General features: G+C 36.8%; 1 protein-coding gene across 2 annotated transcripts; it reads right to left on the bottom strand.

Moving 5' to 3' along the window:
* Window positions 1–1,035: 1,035 nt before the first annotated feature.
* Window positions 1,036–18,603, bottom strand: LOC125272800 (2-oxoglutarate receptor 1-like). Of its 2 annotated transcripts, XM_048197932.1 has the most exons (3): window positions 18,465–18,603; window positions 17,240–17,413; window positions 1,036–3,680 (listed from the first exon to the last, which is right to left on the bottom strand). In XM_048197932.1, the coding sequence occupies exon 3, from the start codon at window positions 3,670–3,672 to the stop codon at window positions 2,659–2,661; it is 1,014 nt and encodes a 337-aa protein (XP_048053889.1). In that variant the 5' UTR covers window positions 3,673–3,680; window positions 17,240–17,413; window positions 18,465–18,603; the 3' UTR covers window positions 1,036–2,658. The 2 variants fall into 2 exon arrangements, with proteins under 2 accessions (XP_048053889.1, XP_048053890.1); XM_048197933.1 differs by lacking the exons at window positions 17,240–17,413; window positions 18,465–18,603 and adding an exon at window positions 3,796–3,914.
* Window positions 18,604–22,898: the final 4,295 nt, after the last annotated feature.

Here is a 22,898-nt window from a genome sequence, read left to right as displayed (position 1 = left end):
GGCAAATGTAATCAGTTACATTACTTTAATAAAGTAATTGAAATAATTACACTACTTATTACATTTTAAACAGGGTAATTCTAATCTGTAACCTATTACACTTCAAAAGTAACCTTCCCAACACTGGTTACTATACAAAACATTGCCTACACTAGGATGCAGATTGTGGTTTCTCATGTTGTCACCATGCATATAAACATGATATGTGGTCATGATGCAGTTGATACACACCATCAAACTCTTAACTGCAATTTGCACTGCAAATCTGGAGAAACACCATGAGATTTCATTTCCTTGAATCACAATAAACCTTCCCTGAAGTGGACTGCTCATACGGGTAACCGGGAAGCTTGGAAATCCCGTTTTTAATCATCTCAGAGACGAAACTAGTGTTTTATTTACAATAAATATACAGAAGCTACTTCTACCTTTTCATCCAGTCAATGAGAAGTGTTTCCTCATGCTTGAACAGATGAAATCTGAGCTGGCACATGAGATATTTAATACAAGGGAAAGTCGATGAGGAACTTTATCTAATTTGATTTCATTACAACATTAATCACTTCCACTAAACCGGTGATTTGTGTTTACACGAATTACCAAAAAAAAGTTTCAAAACAATAATGTTTGCTAAAGTAAAAACATTAGATATAACAACAACAAAAAAATCTCTTGAACACACCCTTATTTGCATGTCAATAGGGTTTGACAGAGGTTTCACATTATCTCTTCCTTTACTGTAAAACTGCATCTAAACATCAGCTGAAAGCCACTCTTATACAAGAGTGCCTTTTTTCTGATGAATTTGTTAAACCAGTTACTCCATTCAGACTGTATGAATGAGCCAGTTCCGGTAGGTTACATAAAACAAAGACACCAACTGAGCAACTGAAAGTAAAAATGTTCTGAATAAAATAGCAACAGTTTATTTTTTGAGAAGTTTGAGTTTCACTCTGCAGAGTCAATTTTGCCATGCAGATATTATTCAAATATTATTTTGATGTACTGTACATACCAAAAAGTAAACAATGCAAATGTTATTCACTACTTTTTACTGCTGTTAATCTTGTTTGACCAAGAAATTACTTCATGCCATCATCATAAAGACAAGGATTATAAAGGAAAGCAAACATACAGTGAAAAAAAAACAGACATACAGCTTCCACAAAATTTGTTTACATCAGAGCCATTTTGACCATTGTGGCGCCATATACTATTGACATGCTGAAGGGCAACAAGGGTTGTTTGTCATGGAATGTATGGAATCCCAAGTCTGCCAAAACTGAAAAAACAAATAAATACTAGGGGTGAAACGTTTCACGGTAAAAAAAAAAAAAAAAGGGGATGCACATCTATAATATGGTTTGCAGAAAATAAATAAAACAGACCAACAGAGTTAGGCTAATGTATGTTTCTGTCGATGGATACACATTCTGGCTTCCCCTGAACCTTGTTTAATGCAAGTGCCATATGCTCTTTATGACCTGTCATTTACGCCGTCATCACCCGGGTGTTGATAGCGCATGAGCGTAGGTGATACCTGAACAGCACACGTTGCTATCTGCGTTTAAACTAAATTCATTTAGCCTTGCCAATTTAAAGTCCGTGGGAACCGACTTTTCTCCAGTGTTGTGACGTATTTCCAAGTGAAACGGAATATTTAATAGAGGGCAGAGTTTTACTTTAGAGCTCCTCCTCTCCATATTTCGCTCATAGCAGACGAACGGTTGCAGAGGAGTGGTTTACACATTTTCATCCCAAGCCGTCAAACTGACGTCATCAGAGAAGGAACGCCATTCCAGACCGGAAGTACATTTTCAGATTTTGATTAAAGATTACCGCGACAAACATTTTTTTTCTGTGTTTTAACTTGCACAGATTAATTGTTTACCACAACACTAGTAATATGCACTAACAAAGTAAATAGGGTTTATTTTGATTTCATGTGTACTTTAAACAGAGTGCAAGGCGCGAAAGAGGACATGCACGAGCTCTGTGAGAAGATTTGTGCACTCATCCGAAGCAAGCACGTGGTCTCTTTCAAATCTTGTTCTTGAACGGACAAAAAATTGCATTCCTGCTGTCTGAATATCCTTGAAGACAAGGAAATCACTCATTGCTCATGACTGAATAGTAACTTCACAATTAATAATGACTGATTAATCTATTTATTTAATTTAATATAGTGAAGACTACATGCAATGTTGTTTTACATGTTATTAGCATGATACTTTTATAATCAACATACTTACATTTATGTATACTAAACTAAAAAGAGTAACAAATTAACCAAATAATACTCCTTAAGGAATGACATGTCTAAAGAGGAAAAAAAACTAATTTTCAAAACAAAGTTGAAAGCATAATATGATCTCTAACAAACAAGCAGAAATGCACGCCGCTGGTTTGAAGAGCCAATGGAGTTGCGAGGTTTAGTGGTGCTGGCATCACTTTACTGATCCAGGATCAGTGATCCTTAGCAGTTATATTTCCAATTTGAGCTTGAGCTTCAGAAATGCTTTGGAAAATGTAGCTTTTGTTCACGCAACCATGCTGACTGATCAGAAAAAGAGCTTCGCTACTGAAAAGCTATTTGATTTAGAAAACAGCGATGCTACCACCACGCTACTGAATAATGTAGTTAAGCTAGTAGTGACGCTACTGCCCAACAATGGTCGTGGGTTTGTTGATCACAGTCACTTCAGTGATCCCCTTAGTCCTCGACATGAGCCAATCACATTTGAACAGCTCCACGAATGCCTGCTTAAAGCAATCCCCCGACAACGTGTAGAGAGGTAAGTTAAAAATGATGTTGAGTACAGCGATCGGCCTCGAAATAATGTAAGCGGTGTGAATGCAGCGGTTCAGCATGCAGTCGGTTTCCGGAGTGATTCTCGTGTAGATTCTCAGAGCGCGTAGCACATGATAGGGAAGAAAGCAAACCACAAAGCACGTCAATATCAGCACGATGAGTCGCCTTGCTCGAACCCGTGTCGTGCTTCCCATATGAGGACCCTTCTTTAGTACCACAATGATGCGCCAATAGGAAAGACAGACCACGAACAGAGGAAGTAAATATCCCAGTACAGTCAATGCCAAACTGTAAGGCCACATGAATTCTGACTTGTTGCTCGCAAAGTCCAAGCAGGATGTCTTGTTGTTGTATTCATCAATGTCAAACAGGTTAAAAATGGGACTTAACTCGATCACCGCCACAGCCCAAACCAGGCCGCAAGCCAACACGCCCCATCGCTTCTGCTTGATGCTGTGCATGTGCATCGGATGCACGATCGCCACATACCGGAAGATGGCCAGACAGGTGAGGAAGAGGATGCTGCCGTAGAGGTTGAAGTGGAACATGAAGCGTGCAAAGCGGCACATGACGATCCCCAACGTCCACGAGTCGTTGAGGACGTAATAGTGGGTCAAGAAGGGCAAGCTGACCATGAAGAGAAGGTCAGTGATGACGAGGTTCACCATGATGATGGTGCTGCTCTTCCAGGGACGAACTTTGATCAAGTAGACCAGCAGAGCGATGACGTTACCCACGATGCCCACGATGAAGATCAAGCCGTACATGGCGGGCAGGTAGTAGCGCTTCACGACATCGTCCACGTTGGTGCAGTTGTCACTTGAGCTGTTACTCGTACCGTAGTAAAGGTTTCTCTGCATGGTTGTTCCTGAAACAGGACAAAATACAAAACACTGTTAAAGAGCGCACATCATGCAAAGTAGATGTGCTAAAACTGATAGTATTTCAGAGACTGCTCTTGTTCTCTGCTTGGTATTGAATACCTCAGCAATGTAATGAACAGATTTGCATCTATCCAACAAGATGCAACGAAAGAAGAAAAGGATCCACACACCGAGTAGGTGTCAGTTTCCGTGTAAAATTTAATAGTGTCAACCATATGTTTAAAAATAGTCTGATATAGAACTGTTTTGATGACTTCATCCTATTTTTAAACAACGTAGGTTGACTGGATTAAATTTAAAGTGGAAATTGACACGTACTCAGTTTCATTTCTCAATACCAAAGTCTAATTATAATCGGGTAGGCTACATTTTAGTTATATAGTCATATCAGTATATATAGTTATTGAACAAACTGTACGTCATTGAAGAGGAGGTAATATAGGATGCACACTGCTTTTCCAGAGCAGGTTTTATTGTGAGTTAGAGATCACAAACCCAAACTCGACCAATCAGCTGTGAGTAAAGTGACATCTGATGCAATAAAGCCACTCCCCCTGTATCACTAGCTCCAAATTAAATCAGTTTATAGTGAAAACATTTTAGAGACAAAATTGCTCAACATTTGCTGTTAATTATTCATTATATTTATATTAAATAAATTAAAATTATGAATAATTCATGACATATTCATATAATTAGGCCTATTATATTAATTGACAATTGCTTTTAAATTCAAATAAATATAATACATGCATAATATTTAAAGCTTTAAAACAGATTAAGCTTACATGTATTCTTTTGAGCTCTTTGTGTAACTATATTAATTATTTGGTCTATTTGTTTGATTTACATGCATTGATATAGTCAGATATTTTCTTTCAGCTGCCTTCTGAAACTTTCACTGCATCAGTGTTTATTCCTGCTTTGTAAATGCGTTTAATTTCATATTTTTCATAACGATCTCTTAATCTTCGGAAGTGACATGAATTGCGCGGCTCTCTCACGAGAACTGAATCAAACTGAAGTTCTCCTTGTTCCATGTGATTGGCTGTTTGCCGCACGTCACACTTGCAGGTGCACGCGCTTTGCAAACTCTGGATTAAACCTGAGTTGACAGAGAAAGTTTATACCGAACGTTGTGCAACAGTTGATCCTCCTGATTTAAACCAGGTTGGATTTATCTGGATTTGTCAACTCCAAACCTACTCTGAAACTCAGAGTTTGTTCAACTAGCTTCATGCAACAGGCCACAGGAGCACAGAAACTTGTCAACGCTGCCCCGCAACATTTATTAATAAATTCGCTTTCCTTAGCTGCTGAATTGCTACATTATATTACTCAGCAAGGAGGTAGTAACGTCACTGTTTTAAACCAATTCAACTCATAGCTTCATAGAGATACCTGAACAGACTGAACATTATGTGGTAATTCACATGCACATGCACATCTCTCTCTCTCTCTCTCTCTCTTGATAGGCTAATTTATTCAAATAAGTGTAATGTTTCAATAAAATAAAGGCAACTCTGATCTGAAGTGGACAGAATAGCCTACTAGATCTAATGAGTTGTTACTCACGAAAATAACCATCATTTTAACCCTTTAAGTCAAATTTAACACTGCAAACATCAATAACAGCTTTAAGTTGTCAATGCTGGAAAATGACCATGGTATAAGCCAGATAATCCACAGCCGGCTGTGCATTAAACAATTTTAATGTACAATGTGGAGGCAAATAATCACTCGAGGCGGGGGATGCGCATGCTCGACGAGCGGTGATGGCTGCATGATATCGACGGTCCGCCTCAGATGTCCGTTTTTCTAAAATATATTCCCCTACCAAGTTTCAAGTACTTCCCCTTGTACTAGAGTCATTCCAGATGGCATCCAAATGGGAATTAATGCATTCACCTGCTAAGAAAAAGCCGAAAGACGACGAGCGTCTTCATGACGCCATTGCCGAGATGCTATAAGCAACTGAGCGCCATAAAGTTAAGCATGACGCCGATTGTTCGTGAAGAGATAGATATCAACAATTTCTACGCGCCTGGACTCGTTGGAAACTGATGTTAAATCGTTCAACGACAGATTTGACTACATGCAGGCCACTGTCCGGGATGTAAAAAAGGAATCGATCGCTAGCAAGTCCCGCCTAGAAGAGCTTCAGGAGAAGTTATCTCTGTACGAAGATAAGTCTAGGCAAAATAATCTAAGGCTGGTGGGGCTGCTCGAAGGAGCTGAAGGAGGGAATGCAATCCAGTTTTTGCAGACCCATATTCCGTGGATACCGGCCCTCCAAGGGAAGATGATTGAGATTGAACGTGCGCACCGTTTGTACGCGAACGAGGATTCTTTCAGGAAAAAAGCGCGCACTTTGATCTTTAAGCTCCTCCGCTACAACGACCGACAAGCGATCCTACAGGGAGCTAGAAACTCATCATCGCTGAGTTACGAAGGGGGCAACTTACGGTTCTTTCCAGACTTAAGCAAGGGAACGTCTCAAAAAAGGAATGCCATGGCTGAAGGAAGAAAACGTCTCCAACAACTAGGCATTGAGTCATTCCTGCTCTATCCTGCACTAGTCAAAGTGCGAAACGGCCAGGAGCAGTTGCTTTTCAAATCCCCTGGAGACCTTGAGAGGTTCGTCACATCGCTAGGCGCCACTTAGGAGACGAATACCGCCTCATCTGTAGAGATGTCTAAGGACTAAACTCGGCCTTCTTGGTTTCTGTGTTAGCTTTTTAAGTAGGGATATAAGTTTATGTATCGCTATGTTGGACATCTGGATGTGCGGGACGCTGGTATCTGAGTATATCCACACAGTTCGAGTGTATGGCCTCTAATACTTTGTACTATGTTAATACTTAATACTATGTTCTTTGGTTAGTTTAACCATTACATTGTTAGAAATACCAGGGTTTGCAGTATTTTTAATAATTATTTATGTGCTTCGAAGGGGCGGGCTTATTGTCGATGTGTATGGTCACCATGGTTACCTCTGCCTTTCGTTTGTTTATATCGTGACTATTCCAGGATGAAGGATTTTAATGTGATATCGTGGAATGTCAATGGTTTGAATTCTCCCATAAAAAGATCAAAATGCCTAGATTATTTACATCGCAAGCGAGCTGACATTATACAAGAATCCCACCTTAAGGCCTCCGATGCAACTCCGTGTCAGAATAGACATTATAAATTGATAGCTTTCTCGTCTCATAATAGTGCTTCTAGAGGAGTTGTTATACTTCAGAATAGGAAATTCCCATTCCTAATAGAGGAAACGGGTGGGGATGAAAATGGGTGGTTTACATATGCCTCTGGATCATGGTATAACTTAAAAATTGTTTTTTTCTCTGTTTATTCCCCTAATAAATATGACGCAGATTTCTTCCCAGCCCTTACTAAATTCCTCCTTAGGTTTTCTGATTACAATTTGGTTGTTGGCATGGACGCTAATACATTTTGCAATCCCTTAATTGATAGATCTTGTTCTACTGTCCATGGGGATCAGGCTTCTCAGTCGTTAAATTATCTTATTGTGGATATTGACCTGTGTGATATTTGGAGAGTAAAGAATGAGAACTGTAGAGACTATACATTTTACTCTGCACGTCATAAATCATTTTCCAGGTTAGATTATATTTTAATTTCTAAATACCTTACTCAATGTGTTAACCACACTGATATCCTACCCATTCTTATCTCAGATCACTCCACTGTAGTTTGTAATCTGTCTTCTCCGATTATACCTCAAAGTCTAAAAAGGTGGCGTTTTAATACAACCCTTTTGCAAAACGAAGACTTTGTTAAGCAGCTACGTTCCAATTTGACTTTGTTTCTTAAAGAAAACACATGCTCATTTATTAATCCACAAATATTATGGGAAACAACTAAATGCTTCTTGAGAGGAAACTGTATTTCTTTTGCTTCTTATATAAATAAATGCAGAGCAAAAGAATTATCTCACCTTGAGAGTCAGATTAAATTATTAGAGAAGGATCTTAAAAAAACTTTTACGGAAAAGAAGAGTAGGATTTTAGGGAATTTAAGAACTGATTATAAAGCAATTTTACTAAAAAGGGCAGAATTTCTCGTACACCGCACTAAACAAAAGTACTATTTTAATGGAGAACGGCCTAGTAAACTAATGGCTTTAAGGTTGAAGCACAACGAGGCTCTGTCCTCTATAACAGCCATTAAGGATAGTGCAGGCAACCTTCATACAGCTCCGGGAGAGGTGAACAGGATATTTAAAGAATTTTACGAGTATCTCTATCAGAGGTGGGAACGGACGAAAAACCTGGTATTGAATTTTTGTCAATACTAAATCTCTCTCACCTAAACGATGAGCAACAGACTTTTCTTGATTCTCCAATAGAATTGAAAGAACTAAAGGAGGCTTTAGAGTCGATGAATAAGGGTAAGGCACCTGGTCTGGATGGTTTACCCCCAGAGCTGTACTTGGTGATATGGGATCTAATTGGACCACTTCTTCTTGACTCTATAAATTTTGCGATAGATACAGGACATTTTCACAGAGATCAGAATACTGCCCTTATCTCTTTAGTTCTGAAAAAAGGGAAGAACCCCCTTTGCTGTTCAAGCTATAGGCCGATTTCATTAATTGGTACGGATGCTAAGGTATACGCTAAAGTTCTAGCCCATCGTTTAGGAACAGTTGCCAGTTCCTTAATTTCCCACGATCAGACAGGATTTCTCAAAGGACGTTTTGCTATGGATAACGTACGACGACTTTTGAATATTATTGACTCATCCGACCTGACAAACGAACAATGTGCTATCCTCTCACTAGACGCTGAGAAAGCTTTCGACCGCGTTGAGTGGAGATACCTATGGTCTGTCTTAACTCGATTCAGTTTTGGCTCTCGTTTTATTCACATGATCCAGACTCTCTATACTAACTCTTCCGCACGGGTATCTACAGGTTTATGCTGCTCAACCGCTTTTCAGTTGAAGAGAGGCACGAGACAGGGTTGCCCATTGTCGCCATTGCTATTTGCAATCTCATTAGAGCCTTTGGCGCAGACAATTCGTCAGGATCACTTAATTTCTCCTATAACTATAGGCTGTTCCAAAAATTATATTTCTCTCTTTGCTGACGATATCCTGCTGTATATGTCTAACTTCTCCACTTCTCTCTCCCAATGTCTTAAAATATTTAAAGATTTTAGCAAAATTAGTGGTTACAAAATTAACTGGGAAAAATCTGTATTAATGCCCCTGTCTGCTTCGGTTGATACTGCATTAGTGTCCACTCCAATTCCAATCAGTAAGACCTTTAAATATTTAGGAATTCAGATCTTTCCCAATCTGCAGGCTGTTGTCAAGCAAAATTATATCTCTTTATCCACTGCTATTAGACAAGACCTACAGAGATGGGATGCTCTTCTAGTTTCACTACAAGGCAGGATCGCAATCATCAAAATGAATATCCTTCCTAGACTTTTATTTTTGTTTTCCATGATCCCTCTTTCTCCTTATAGAACCTTTTTTAAGGAAATAAACTCTTTGATTACAAAGGTTTAGCACTTCCAAACTTCCAGCTGTATTTCTGGGCATGTCAGCTGCGCTCTCTCAAGATTTGGTTAGAGACCGATACAAAGATTGCTTGGCGTGATATGGAAGCATTAACAGTGCTTCCGCATCGGCTCCAGGATGTGTTATTTACAGGTTTACCAAAGAAAGCCCAGAAGTTTGGAAACACAATCGTGGGTAATTCTCTCAAGATTTGGCGCGATGTCTGCAAATTTATGGGAAGTTCTATTAAGTTTACAACTGAATCCCCGATTTGGCGTAATCATCACTTACAATCTGGTAACAAACCTTTTGTTTTCAAGCCATGGTCTGACCAAGGGGTACATGTTCTGGGTGATTTATTCAACATTCACGGATTAAGGTCCTTTCAGGATCTGAAAGACTGCTATAATCTTCCTGGTCACTGTATTTAAGGTTGAGAAGCGCAATGCGTGGTGTACCATGGAACTGTAACCTGGACTCTCATCCTCTGTTGAACTGTGTGAATTTTTCTCAGGCACGCTGGGCAGTGTCATTCATTTATAACAGATTACTCGAGCAGTGCTGTGGCACACTCCCTATCACTACTATATGGGAAAAGGAACTGGCCCATTACAAACCAAACTGGAATTGGATTTGGGAAATATTCCAACGATGTCCAAAAATCTCGCCCACCAACTAATACACTACAAACTCATCCACAAGGCTTATGCTACTCCATATGTCCTGCACAAAATGAAGCGCCTGCCTACCCCTTTTTGCTTACTTTGTAATTCAAATACTGTGGTGACCTATATGCACATGTTTTATGAGTGTCAACATATTGGAAAAGTTTGGGATAAGGTTTTTCAAGCCTTGACAGAGCTGTGTGACGTGGTTATCCCTAAACATCCCATTCTTTGTCTGCTGAATGATGATAGTGAGCTCAATCTGAATGTTAATCGGAGAAAGATCCTTCACACTGCTCTAACTGCAGCCAAAAAGATCATTTTTAAAATTTGGCATGAACCCACATCCCCAGCATTTAAAATGTGGCTTATAGAACTCAAACATATTGCATTGTTAGAATGCACAACAGCGAGAATTAATAAAGCCAAACCAAAAACACTTAAGGCATGGGCAGAATTTATTAGGAAAATCTCCCAGTTAATATCTCAATAGAGCAGCTGTACTGCTCGCTCTATAAGTCCAGGAAGAAGGTGCAGTTGGATTCTTAGATCTGTGTTGGTGTTATCTACTCAACCCCTCTCCCTCCTCTTTTTATTTAGTTTTATTCATCTATTATTTATTATTGTCATTTATTTTATTTCTTACATATTCAAACCCTGGTTTTGTATATAGTTAAGCTGTGACACACAAGTTGTCCATGTTCTATTCTGCAATAAAAAAAATAATCACAAAAAAATAATCACTCGAGGCGAGGAGGAGTTGAGTTACTATCTCAACAAATTCAATCCAGTGAAGTTATTCTAAAGGTGATGATACATGGGGCAACTTTTTAAGCAATGTTGCCTAGCGATGTTGATTGGGCACTTTCCCATTGAGATACTTTAGATTGAAATTTGTTGCACATTCACACTGGAAAAGTGCCCAAGCAACATTGCCCATCGACACTGCTCAAAAAGTTGCCCAGTGTATCATCACCTTAAGGCTAAATTTGAAGTTGATATTTAATTGCGATAATCAGTTAAACAGTAATAATTTGACATATATCAGTATTCTAAAGTGAGAAACATGATGACTCTCTAGTAACTACTGGAGTCATTGTAAACTTTTTTGTACTGTAATTCCTTCTGATGTATTTGGTAACACTTAAGAAATTACTAGTGGGTTACCATGATCTTCACTTTAGAATACTAATCCAAATAAGTAGTAGTTCCTTTATAATTATGTAGTAACTCTTGAGTTATATCCAGTATTTTACAAAAATCTCAAAAGTGTACAATGACTCTAGTAGTTATTAGAGAGTTATAATGTTTTTCACTTTAGAATACTGTTCCAATTATTAATTAGTCATTCCTTCTGAAGGATTTGGTAATACTTCAGTCATTACTATGTGTTACCATGATCTTCACTTTAGAATTAATTATACATTATGCATCATTCATGGTAATTATGAACCAGTGTATAGTAGTTCTTAGTTCTCTGGGAGGTATGAATAAATAGTAGTTACTGATTAGCTAAAAGTGAACTACCACATTCAACTGAGCACTATTACTTACTAATTCATTCATCAGTTTCTTGTTAGTTAAAAGTAGTTACTAGAGTGTTAATATTGCGTTACTCGTTTGTTCATGTGTAGTTATTCATTAATGATGGAACAGTAAAGTGTTACCAGATAAGCTATGCTTACTGGACAATGACCAGGGATGGGCAGTATTTATGATACATGTATTTCAAATACGTATTTCAAATACAAAATAGTATTTTGTAATTTGTATTTGATAGGGTTGATGAAAATGGCTTTGTATTTTGTATCAAAATACTTTAGTGTTTTGTATTTTTGTATTTTTAAAATACTGTAAAATACTTTGTACGAAGTCTACATGATGACATCATAAAATTGCAGCCTCTGATTGGTGCAGATACTTGTTGTGATCAGAACAGAAAACTGATCCATATGGAAGAAGGTGGTCAAGAAATGTGAATGCTGTCAGCTTTGCATCAATTTTTTGCATAAATTGCCCCCCCCCCCCCCCCCCCCCATATTTATGATTAACAATGAAATGATTAATTAGAAACTAGTTGCTATGACTACAGGTGCCATCAGTTATCTTCTTATGAATGACTTGTTTGTCACTGAGTCAGTGTTGCTGATGCAAAGTAGGCCCTTTGTTACCAAACACCAAGAAACAATTATGAGTCATTTGCAAACATTATACTGTTGGTTACCAGGGATGGGCAGTATTTCAGATACATGTATTTAAAATACGTATTTGAAATACAAAATACTATTTTGTATTTTGTATTTTAAAGCCTTTGGAAAAAATCAAATGTAATTTGTATTTAAATACATTTAAGATGAGTATTTTTGTATTTTCAAAATACTCAAAATACTTTGAGACCGACAGTCAACCTCTTTATCAGGGTGTTGTTTTCATGCATCAACTAGTTCAGAACAGATACACACACATATACGATATAAATTGTGAATCGATGGAACTTTTTCTAAATCATTTACATAGATAGGACTTTGCGCTTTCTCTTTAGCTTTGAGCAGTTGAAGCCTTGTTTATACTTTCGCAATTCGCATGGCTCTACGCCATGAACCTGCTTACTGCGCACGCTCCTCAGAAAACCTACGAGGCTTTTATGCTTGACGTGCTCTCCGTTGTATAATTCTGTGAAATGACAGAGGGCGACTCTGAGTAATTGTTCTCCAAACCACCAAAAAGCAGCGATGAGAGGAAGTAGTTTGCCGAATAATTTGTCAAACACCTCTTATACTATATGTCAAACACTCGTCTCATGAGAAGCTTGTGAATAAATGGATTTCTTCACATGTAAACTGATTAGGTTGTGGGTCATTTTGACGACACATTAGGGGTGTGATGAGATCTCGTGAGACTAAAGTGTGACGAGATTTCTCGTCGAGGCAAAAAGTAGTCTCGTGATGTTGCCATGACAGAGCGTTAGGATGATTAGGAAAGAATATGCCACCGCTACGTTTACATTACGCCTCCACTGTCGTTTTGCTTTGTATTTAAATAAAAAACATTTAATTCAGTTGGATAACGGTCGCCGCCACTCCATATTCACAGAGTATGGGCGATCGCTGAAAGTGAAAGTAAACGTGAGCGCGCATTCAAACGCGATTTCAATACCCCGCATTTTGAAAGCGGCTCCCTGATAATTACAAATATCTCTCAATATTAAAACTATTTTAGGCCGGGCAGTGTAGTTGTAACCATCTCTTAGCTCTGTATCAAAGAAAAATTTGGTCTTATTTGCACTTTGAATATTGAGAGAGTGCGATTATGGTTACACTTATTGTAAAATGTTACTATAAAAATTAATAGCAGTTTTCTCTTAATCTTATTAAGCACAAACAATAGTTTCATTTGTTAACATTAGTTAATGCACTGTGAACTATCATGAACTAACAATGAATGACTATTTGTATTAACTAACATAAAGATTGATAAATACTGGAGCAAAGATATTGCACATTGTTAGTTGATGTTGGTTAATACATTAATGTTAATAAATGAGACCTTATTGTAAAGTGTTACCATTTTTATTTTTACTGTTTTCTATTTGATCAGTTTGTGGAAAGGAGTTCAGTTAGGAGGTCAAAAGTTGTAGAAGCTCAAAAATCATGTACAGTAAGGTCTGAAGAGACTGAAATCATACAGAAGAGAAGTCAGTCCTGAGTTTGTGGCAAAACCTTTTACAGTACTTGAGTATTGTTGTCTTTTACTGCATATGATAATTCATACTCAGAAAGTAGAACTGAAATGACATTCATTACAAGATGATTAGTTAAAACATTTCAAATACACCTGCAGAATATTTTTCCTAGTCATGTATTTCACCATTGAGGATTTCTTAAAAATAGTGTGTAAAAATCTTGTCTTGTCTCGTCTCGTGAACTCAATCTTGAGTCTCGTCTCGTTACACCCCTACGACATGTGAAAAAGTTTTTTAGTACACTTCTTAAACCCTAACCAAATAATCAAGTTAAACCCAGTAAACTTGAAAATGTGACTTGTGACATTAGAACAAAACATATTAATATGATACCATATGTATAACACTAAATTGAACAATACTGTTATATATGTTTTTTAATTCATTAATTATTTTATTTCAATTAACCATTGTATTAAACACCGACCATTACTTTATTCATTATTTCTGCTATGCAGGCTCATTTTGTAAATGTAATCATTTTAAATTTTACAAACATGGTGCTTTATGAAAATGTAACTGGACACATTTCCAAATTATGATTGTGTTTACCCATCTATGCAAATGTTTGTTTATGTAGAGACGAAATAATTAGGTTAATCATTGTCTGTCTCCATCAGTTTAGTGTAGTGATTGTGTGCATTTGTGATGACAATGATGAAAGATACACTACACTTTTAGTTTTATTGTTCACCAAAAAAGTGCCAAATGATTTCTAATTATGTAATTAGAAATAAATAAACTTTACATTAAATAAATATAAAAGTTACTATACTACTTGCGTAAAAAAAAAAGCATCAAAAGAGCTTGAAATTCAGTTTTTGCTATGGTATCAAAACTGATATTGATAATTGTGAAACCATGCCATATATTGTTACTGTGAAGTAAAATTAAGATTTTGGTCATATCACCCATCCCTATTCTTTGCTATATAGCAGAAAAGGATCCCACAGTTTTACAGTTTTTTTTAGTAGTGTTCACCATAAGTAATAGACTACATTGTAACCTTGTCAGAAGTAAGTATATAAATGGCTGCTATTTTGCACTACATAAGTTTATTTGTAATTACCAGCAAGGAAGCAAGCACTTAAGAAAGAGAGAGAGAGAGAATGACAGAGAGAGCATAAATGATGTAAGGAATTAAAAGTCAGTAGGCCTATGTAGTTTCTTAATTCACTGTGACTATTTATAATTAGCTTAACAAATTATATATAACATTCAGTGTCTAAACATTCAGTTTTTTTGTAGTTTTTTATTTTCTACAGGGCAGGGGAAGGGAAGAGGTATATAAAATTAAAACGAAAGTTTCTAAGTAGTCTAAATGCTTTTTGACATTCAGAATAGGCCCAGATAGATTTCAGCCTAATAGGGATACCTGCACTGATTCTTCACTTTCATGAAGAAAGTTTATTTTCAAAATACAAAATACTGTATTTGTATTTAAATACATTTTCCCCACACAGTATTTTGTATTTGTATTTAAATACATTTTTCCACACAGTATTTTGTATTTGTATTTTAAATACATTTCCATGTATTTATGCCTATCTCTGTTGGTTACTTTAAAACTAACCTTCATCTGGGAGATCACAGGGATATGTGAATATTTGATCTGTTAAAGCCACAATATGTAAATTTTCACCACTAGAGATCGCTCATTCAAAACAAAGGCATTGCTCAATAACACATTGATTTCACGGAATCATGAAATGTGATATGATCATGATATGTCTTCACGTCTACAGCCGGTGGAAAAGAATTGGGACAGGACTCAGACAGAATTCATGTACATGAAGCAGTAACGAGACCGCTGGAGCAACTGCTAATGAGAGACGAGCGCGACACACGTCTCGACAGCAGCAGATCTTTTATTATGCCACAGTCACTACTTCCGCTTCTTCTGGTCATGTGCACGTAGGGTAAAACAGTGCTGTTTATCATATTAGATGCATTTGAGTGTTGAAAGTTGTTATAGTGCTACTCTGTGCTTTCGCTTGGCAGCTGCTATGAGACACGTGTTGCACACTGCAGTAAGATAGATCGATATTAGTCATGGTAAAACATGATACTTGCTGTAAATCAAGAAAACAAGATTCAAACAAAAAGACTTAGGGCCAGATTTACTAACAGCTACTAAAACCCTCTTTTGCTATTAAAAAACTACTGTTGGGATTTACTAAAGACACGCAGTTCAAAAATAGCACTGAAAAGTCATGGACTGAGTTGTTTTTGCAGCTGACCTTATTGCATATGCATTTGTAGGAGTTTCCCTTTCAGATGCAAAATTTATGGGAGGAGAGTATTTAAATAAATCACGCAATGCGATTTACTAATATTTGCACTCGTCAATTTACTGGTATTTGCGCCATTATTTAACCTCCTAAAAAAGCATGTCTTAACCCATTTTGTGACATGGCTGCAATTGTTGCCGCTAAGAGGAGACACCGCAGAGAACAGAAAGCATGTGGTAGAAAGAAGGTTATTAATTTCTTTTACATGCCAGAGTACGACGTTATTCGAACATATCATTTGCCAAGCTATGTAGGCCTATATAGGCCAACATGGCTTGGCAAAGGATATTATATATGTGTACGTGTTTGTCAGACCTGTCTCGACCCACACCTGATAAGAGCATCAGGCATCAGCTCTGTTTCTTTGCGACCCAACTCTAATTTGCACTGCTCTTGGTAGATTGCGTTAGTCATTATGTAAATGATTTGCCTGCGTCTGTGTTCTTTAATTTGTGCGTCAGCAGTAGATTACGCGAAAAACTTGCCACTCCCATTGACACATTTGTGAAATTGGGCTCTCACGCCAATTTGCCCCGTTTAGTAAATCTGGCCCTTAATGTGTTAAGCTATATAACATGATGGGTTTTCTGTCGATGAATGTATCCAAACAGTTGCTCCCCTGTCTAATAAAACACATAATATAAAGTACTCAAGTGTCTTTGATGTTTCCATGGTTTCAACAAAAACCGGAAATTGAGGGTAATGATGTAATTGATAGGTGACACATTGGCACAGTCTGTGTCCTGTGTCCTAATTGCTTATTTCTCTGGATTTAAACATTCTTGGAAACATTTGGGATAATGTAAGTACACAAGTCAACAAAATATATAACACTGTTCTAGTGGTTTTTGGATATTTTAATCCAAAAATCCTACATATTGTACCTTTAACTGATTGCATATGTCAAATGTATTGCATAACTTGGGCAGAGAAAAGCTGTTGTTATCAAACATTGTTTACTTAATTAACTGAGTCAGTAATGGTGAAGGGATCGATCAAATAGGCCAATTAATTGAAGGTTTGTGAAAAAAATTCATGCTCCCTTGTAAATGTATTTTTTAGTATTTTTAAAATACAAAAATACAGTAGTTTATTTTGATACATGGTGTGGCTGCTGTTTTTTTTTTTTTTTTTTTTTTTTTTTTTTTTTTTTAGTTTATTTTGATACATTTAAAATTAAGGTATTTGGTATTTTATTTTAAAATACATTTTGATGTATTTTTGCCCAACCCTGACAATGACAAAATACTGAGATGCAAAATATTAGAAGAGCCAACAACAATCTGTTTTAAGAAGTGGTGATTACTTACAATTGGTGCTGATGCGACTCATCCGACCGCTGGTTCCTCAGAGTAACGGACGGATCATTTAAACTGTTTAATGCTTGAGCTGATCCTCCCTCTTCCGATAAAGAGTTCCTGGTAAACTTCTATCGCATTCATTTGCATTCATTCTGTCACATCAATACACCAGCAGTGACTCATCTGAAAACACGCAGACAATACGATCTGTCAACACATGAGCATATAGGCGGGATTTAGAGGAAAAGCCTCAGGTATAATATTATTCATATGATATAGGCTGTAGGAAAATGTGTTACTGACAAGCCCGCGTTAATTCAATTGCTTAACATTATGACCTGTTTGAAGACGTTTTATCGCTCACCCAAGACGAGCTCATTCTGCATCAGGATGAGCGGTTTTATGAGCACTGTGTCAAGAGAAATAATAAATAATGCTGTCCATTATCCTCCCTAAACAGCATGCAATATAAGAATGAGTGCATCCCAAACAGGACGTTGACAATAAAATGGCAGAAGTGCTTGTTCTTTCTAATGGATTTTAAAGTGTGCATCGCCTTTTCCTGTTAGGTTAAAGCATGACTCCGAGGTCATCGATGTAAAAAAAAAAAAAAAAAAAAAATTATGATGTGGTAATTTTTCCATTACTTTAACTCAACAAAAGAATTTAACCAACCTAAACTTAATTTGTTAAGTTATACAAGATTCCTTTTTTTTTTTTTTCAAATGAGTTGAAATGAAAAATGAATATTGTTATTATTATAATCTATGTTAATTGTTAAGAGTATTAATGCTAATTATGTATTTTTTTTTTATTTTTTTTTAAATTTTGTATATATTTGTATTATCGTTGAGGTTATTGTTCAAGAGAGCTTTAATAAAACAAAATTTAAAAAATATATTTTTATAATTAGCATTAATACTCTGTAAAATATATATATATAATTGGAGTACGTTTTACAATACTATTTCAGTCTTTCTACTTCACAATTTCATGCTTAATTCAATGCGTTACTTGCTGTTTCTTTGTAATTATTTGTGAAATTTACTAGCATTTTGATAGCAATCTGAGGGAAACTGTACACTTTTTTTTCAGTGAAGAGAAGAATGCTCTATGATATGGAAGAAATAGTAATAGTAGTATGCTATTCCAAATTCAGCAATGGTTCATGACTGTGATATAAAAAAAAAAAGTTTTTCTCTACTTTGAAGAGAAAAAAAGAGAGAAAACTAACCTCTTGATGAACTCTTTGATAAGTCTTGCCCAAACTTCCTGTTGCAATAGGAAATACGCTTACGAGACATTCTTGTCGCTACAGCTGCTCCAATGTCAAGACAATGGCGGACTGTGTACAACTCGCTCAGCAGTGTCTGTCAAAAGTCATGGGCGGGGCCTGTACAAAGTGTCACTTAGTAAAAATGCAGAGTTTCTCTGAACAATGGCTGCTAAAAATAACAACAAAGGCAGCAAGATTGCAGGTCAGTCTCCATGTTATTGTTACATGGTCGTCAAGGATATGCAGAGCGAACGGGTGCAGCCACAGCATCATTTTTAAAAGTCTCAGTTTTGGTACGTTTACACTAAAATGCAACCCTGGCGTTTTCAAACTAAAACCAGCCCTGCAGCATTTTCAAAAGTCTCAGTTTTTGAGGCTCAAAAATGCCGCTGTAGTGTAAACGACAGGTGTAACCATAGCAAAACTTGTGCATTTTAAAACGAAAACATAGTAGTGTAAACGGGGCCTAAGTTGCTGTGTGAACAGGACATTTCAAGACTCACACCTGTAAGTAAATGCGATTGTCAATCCCAAAAACTGAGAGTGTGAATGTGGGCTGAGGCCTGTTTAGGCTTGTTAAGTGCAAAGCTACGGAGCCTCTGTACAAATCACCATGGCATACATTATGTTATCATTACTAACTTATTTAATATTCAGTACACAGGCTGAATTTTTTTTTTTTTTTTTTTTTTTTGTATATATTTGTATTATCGTTGAGGTTATTGTTTAAGAGAGCTTTAATAAAACAAAATTTAAAAAATATATTTTTATAATTAGCATTAATACTCTGTATATATATATATATATATATATATATATATATATATATATATATAATTGGAGTACGTTTTACAATACTATTTTAGTCTTTCTACTTCACAATTTTATGTTTAATTCAATGCGTTACTTGCTGTTTCTTTGTAATTATTTGTGAAATTTACTAGCATTTTGATAGCAATCTTAGGGAAACTGTACACCTTTTTTTCAGTGAAGAGAAGAATGCTCTATGATATGGCAGAAATAGTAAGAGTAGTATGCTATTCCAAATTCAGCAATGGTTCAGCAAAAGTTTTTCTCTACTTTGAAGAGAAAAAAAGAGAGAAAAATAACCTCTTGATGAACTCTTTGATAAGTCTTGCCCAAACTTCCTGTTGCAATAGGAAATATGTCAGCACATTAAAAAAAACTGTGCTCATTGAGCCATTTTATAGAGCTGAAGGTAATGCATTTAGCTAAATGCAAAAAGTGGGTGATACCAGTATGAATTGAGGAGACTGAAAGGGTTAGTTCACCCCAAAATGAAAATTCTGTCATTAATTACTCACGCTCATGTCGTTCCACACCTGTAAGACCTTCTTCATCTTCGGAACACAAATTAAGATATTTTTGTTGAAATCCAATGGCTCAGTGAGGCCTGCATAGCCTGCAATGACATTTCCTCTCTCAAGATCCTCACTGAGCTATATCGGATTTTAACACAAATATCTTAATTTGTGTTCCGAAGATTAACAAAGGTCTTACGGGTGTGGAACAGCATGAGGGTGAGTAATAAATAACATTATATAATTTTTGGGTAAACTAACCCTTGAAAATAAGTGTTTCTCAGTAGTGGCTAATGATGGAACTGCAGGAACATTGATGAGATCGTCAACAAGCCAATGCAAAATTCAGTGGGAAATCACTGTTCAAGCAGAGTAACCACAGGTTTAGCTAATCGATTAAATATAAAAACACAAAAATACTATTAACACAAAGATACACAAAATTCTTCTAGATTTATCTATCTATCCTAGGGAAAGTGCTTTAAATTAACCACTAGAGGGCGTAATACTCACACTTAAATTAAAACTGAAACCCTACAGGCATGATATATATATATATATATATATATATATATATATATATATATATATATATATATATATATATATATATATATATACTTAAATATATACTTAAATTTAACTGTAATGTTTTAATCTGATTCATTGTTGCCCAAAACTGGGCACCTAGCATGTAAAATGTAACTTATTATGCAGCTTAAAACAGAAAAAAACAAAACAACAACAAAAAACTTATCAGTCATGTTAAAACTTAAAGGAATTATTTTAAAAACACAGCCTTGCATCAAAAAAATCAAATCTGCCAGTATATTTGAAGGAATAACGGGAGCAGCATAAAACCTAACAGTGTCACACTGAAAAATCAAGTAATCACTGTGGTGATTTAGCCAAGTGAAATCCTCCGAGCATGATAGACTGTGGTTTGACTAAAATAGGATCCGATGGCCTATTTTAGGTGACTAGAAAATGAGAGCACATTGAAAAGCAGGCCAGACTGAAGGGCAGGCTGTGTTTCTACATCAGAAGGCGGTGGATCTATATGTGGATTTAGTCTCTGATTGTCGTGATCTCAGATCAGAATGAACTCTCAGATCGGTATCGCCAAACTCGACGCTGGATCAGTTTAGTCTCTCAGAAGGAGGGACCCTTTGGAGCGCAGCGGGCCGCTTGCTTTGATTTTTAGATTTTCACACTTAGACAGAAGGTGGAGACACCATAAGTGATGAAGCTTGCAGTAAACAGCACTTATCTTGGCACGGCAACATATCATCGTCTTGCTGTGCCATTCCGCCCACAAATAATGTGCGGCGACCTGCTGTCAAACTGGCCTTTTAGTGCCCTGCATCGCACAAACAACCATAAAACCATAAACTGCATTGGGGGATGAGACCTTGTTATTCATTCAGATTGTTAGTAGCATCGACAAAGAATATGTTTGTTATAGCCTAAACGTATAAATCAGCTGGTGTTTATCAGGCCTGAAACATAATCTATGCAAGTAGACCTATGTGAATACTAATGCTATGAGATAGATTTCACACGTCGTTGTGTTTGGAAGTGTGTCAGAATGCAACTCACAATGCAATGCAAGCATGTGTTATTTTTTCTATAGTGGCTATTAGTGGAAACTGTTCATTTATGGCCAGTTAATTAAACAAATGACAAATTTTTATATCTAGATACCAGAATGATAATGCATCTGTTTTAATGACAAACATTTGAAAGTAACTTGCTATGCACAGGCATTCAAATATGCAAGCACAATTTCGCAAATTGTTTAGTTTCAAAATGTGTCAGTAGAGGTTGCATTCTCAACTTTGACACAAGGGGGCACTATAGCATGCATTAGCGTAAAGCACAAAGTGTTTTCACATTTTATGTGTTACGTGAGGATCAGCATATAGTGCGTGAGGCGCGAATTTCGTCATCAGAAGAGTTGTGCGAGCACTGTACGCACACCGCCGGATTTGCACACGCAGGTCGCACATGCTCGTTTCATTTTTTTTTTTTTTGCAGTAATTAGTTTATCTACAAGGTGGCAACCGTGCCCTGGGGTCCTCGATTCACAAGGTAGTCAACACATGCAAGCTACAGTGACGAAGGAGGCCTACAAAGATGAGAGATTGTGCAAAGAGGTTAGAAAGTACCCTCATTTGCACAGCTCTAGCATGAAAGAATTCAAAGATGTTTACATGGGTTGTAACTCATGGTGAGAGATTGTTCAAAACTGCACATGCGTCGAACTCCTGTGTATGCCTATGAGTCAAAAGTATACTTTGCAAGGCTGTGCGTTCGACTGAATTCCCTTCAAAAATATAACTAATTCACTGCATCTTCAGCGGCTCAGATGTTGGGAGTAAATGAAGACTGCTATGTTCACTCTTACATTCAACAACAAAACACCTCAAACGCTTACGAGACATTCTTGTCGCTACAGCTGCTCCAATGTCAAGACAATGGCGGACTGTGTACAACTCGCTCAGGGCGGAAACTATGCTAATACAGCAGTGTCTGTCAACAGTCGTGGGCGGGGCCTGTACAAAGTGTCACTTAGTAAAAATGCAGAGTTTCTCTGCACAATGGCTGCTAAAAATAACAACAAAGGCAGCAAGATTGCAGGTCAGTCTCCATGTTATTGTTTACACTAGGGGTGTCCTCGACTACGGATTTACATAGTCGAATCCGATTGCCTATATTCGGTCCACTTGAAAGTGCGCACGGACTTTGAAAGGTTCGCGCGCTGAACTGTGCACGAGATGGAGCGGGATGAAGTAAGGCCCGGCTATAGTCTACAACTTTTATTTTCTTTCACACACAGCACAGAGAAACATCTTTCTAATAAACCGACCAAACTGCCTGTCAAGTGATAGACAAAACTTACAATGATTTTATCTTTTTTAAACAAATGAAAGGCAATGTAGATAAACATTAACAGCCACGATGTAGCCTACAGAACACTCTCAAAGATGTAGAAGAAAATGAATAGGCCTAAAAACATTTTGGATCAATAAACTTTAAAATATATATATATATATATATATATATATAT

The sequence above is a fragment of the Megalobrama amblycephala genome, linkage group LG7, assembly GCF_018812025.1.
Source record: "Megalobrama amblycephala isolate DHTTF-2021 linkage group LG7, ASM1881202v1, whole genome shotgun sequence".
NCBI classification, from domain to species: Eukaryota; Metazoa; Chordata; class Actinopteri; order Cypriniformes; family Xenocyprididae; genus Megalobrama; species Megalobrama amblycephala.
This window is presented reverse-complemented; position numbering and strand designations above follow the sequence as displayed.

Bases quoted from the DNA above. Each gene is read 5' to 3' on its own strand.
- LOC125272800 (XM_048197932.1), bottom strand. From the start codon at position 3,672: ATGCAGAGAAACCTTTACTACGGTACGAGTAACAGCTCAAGTGACAAC.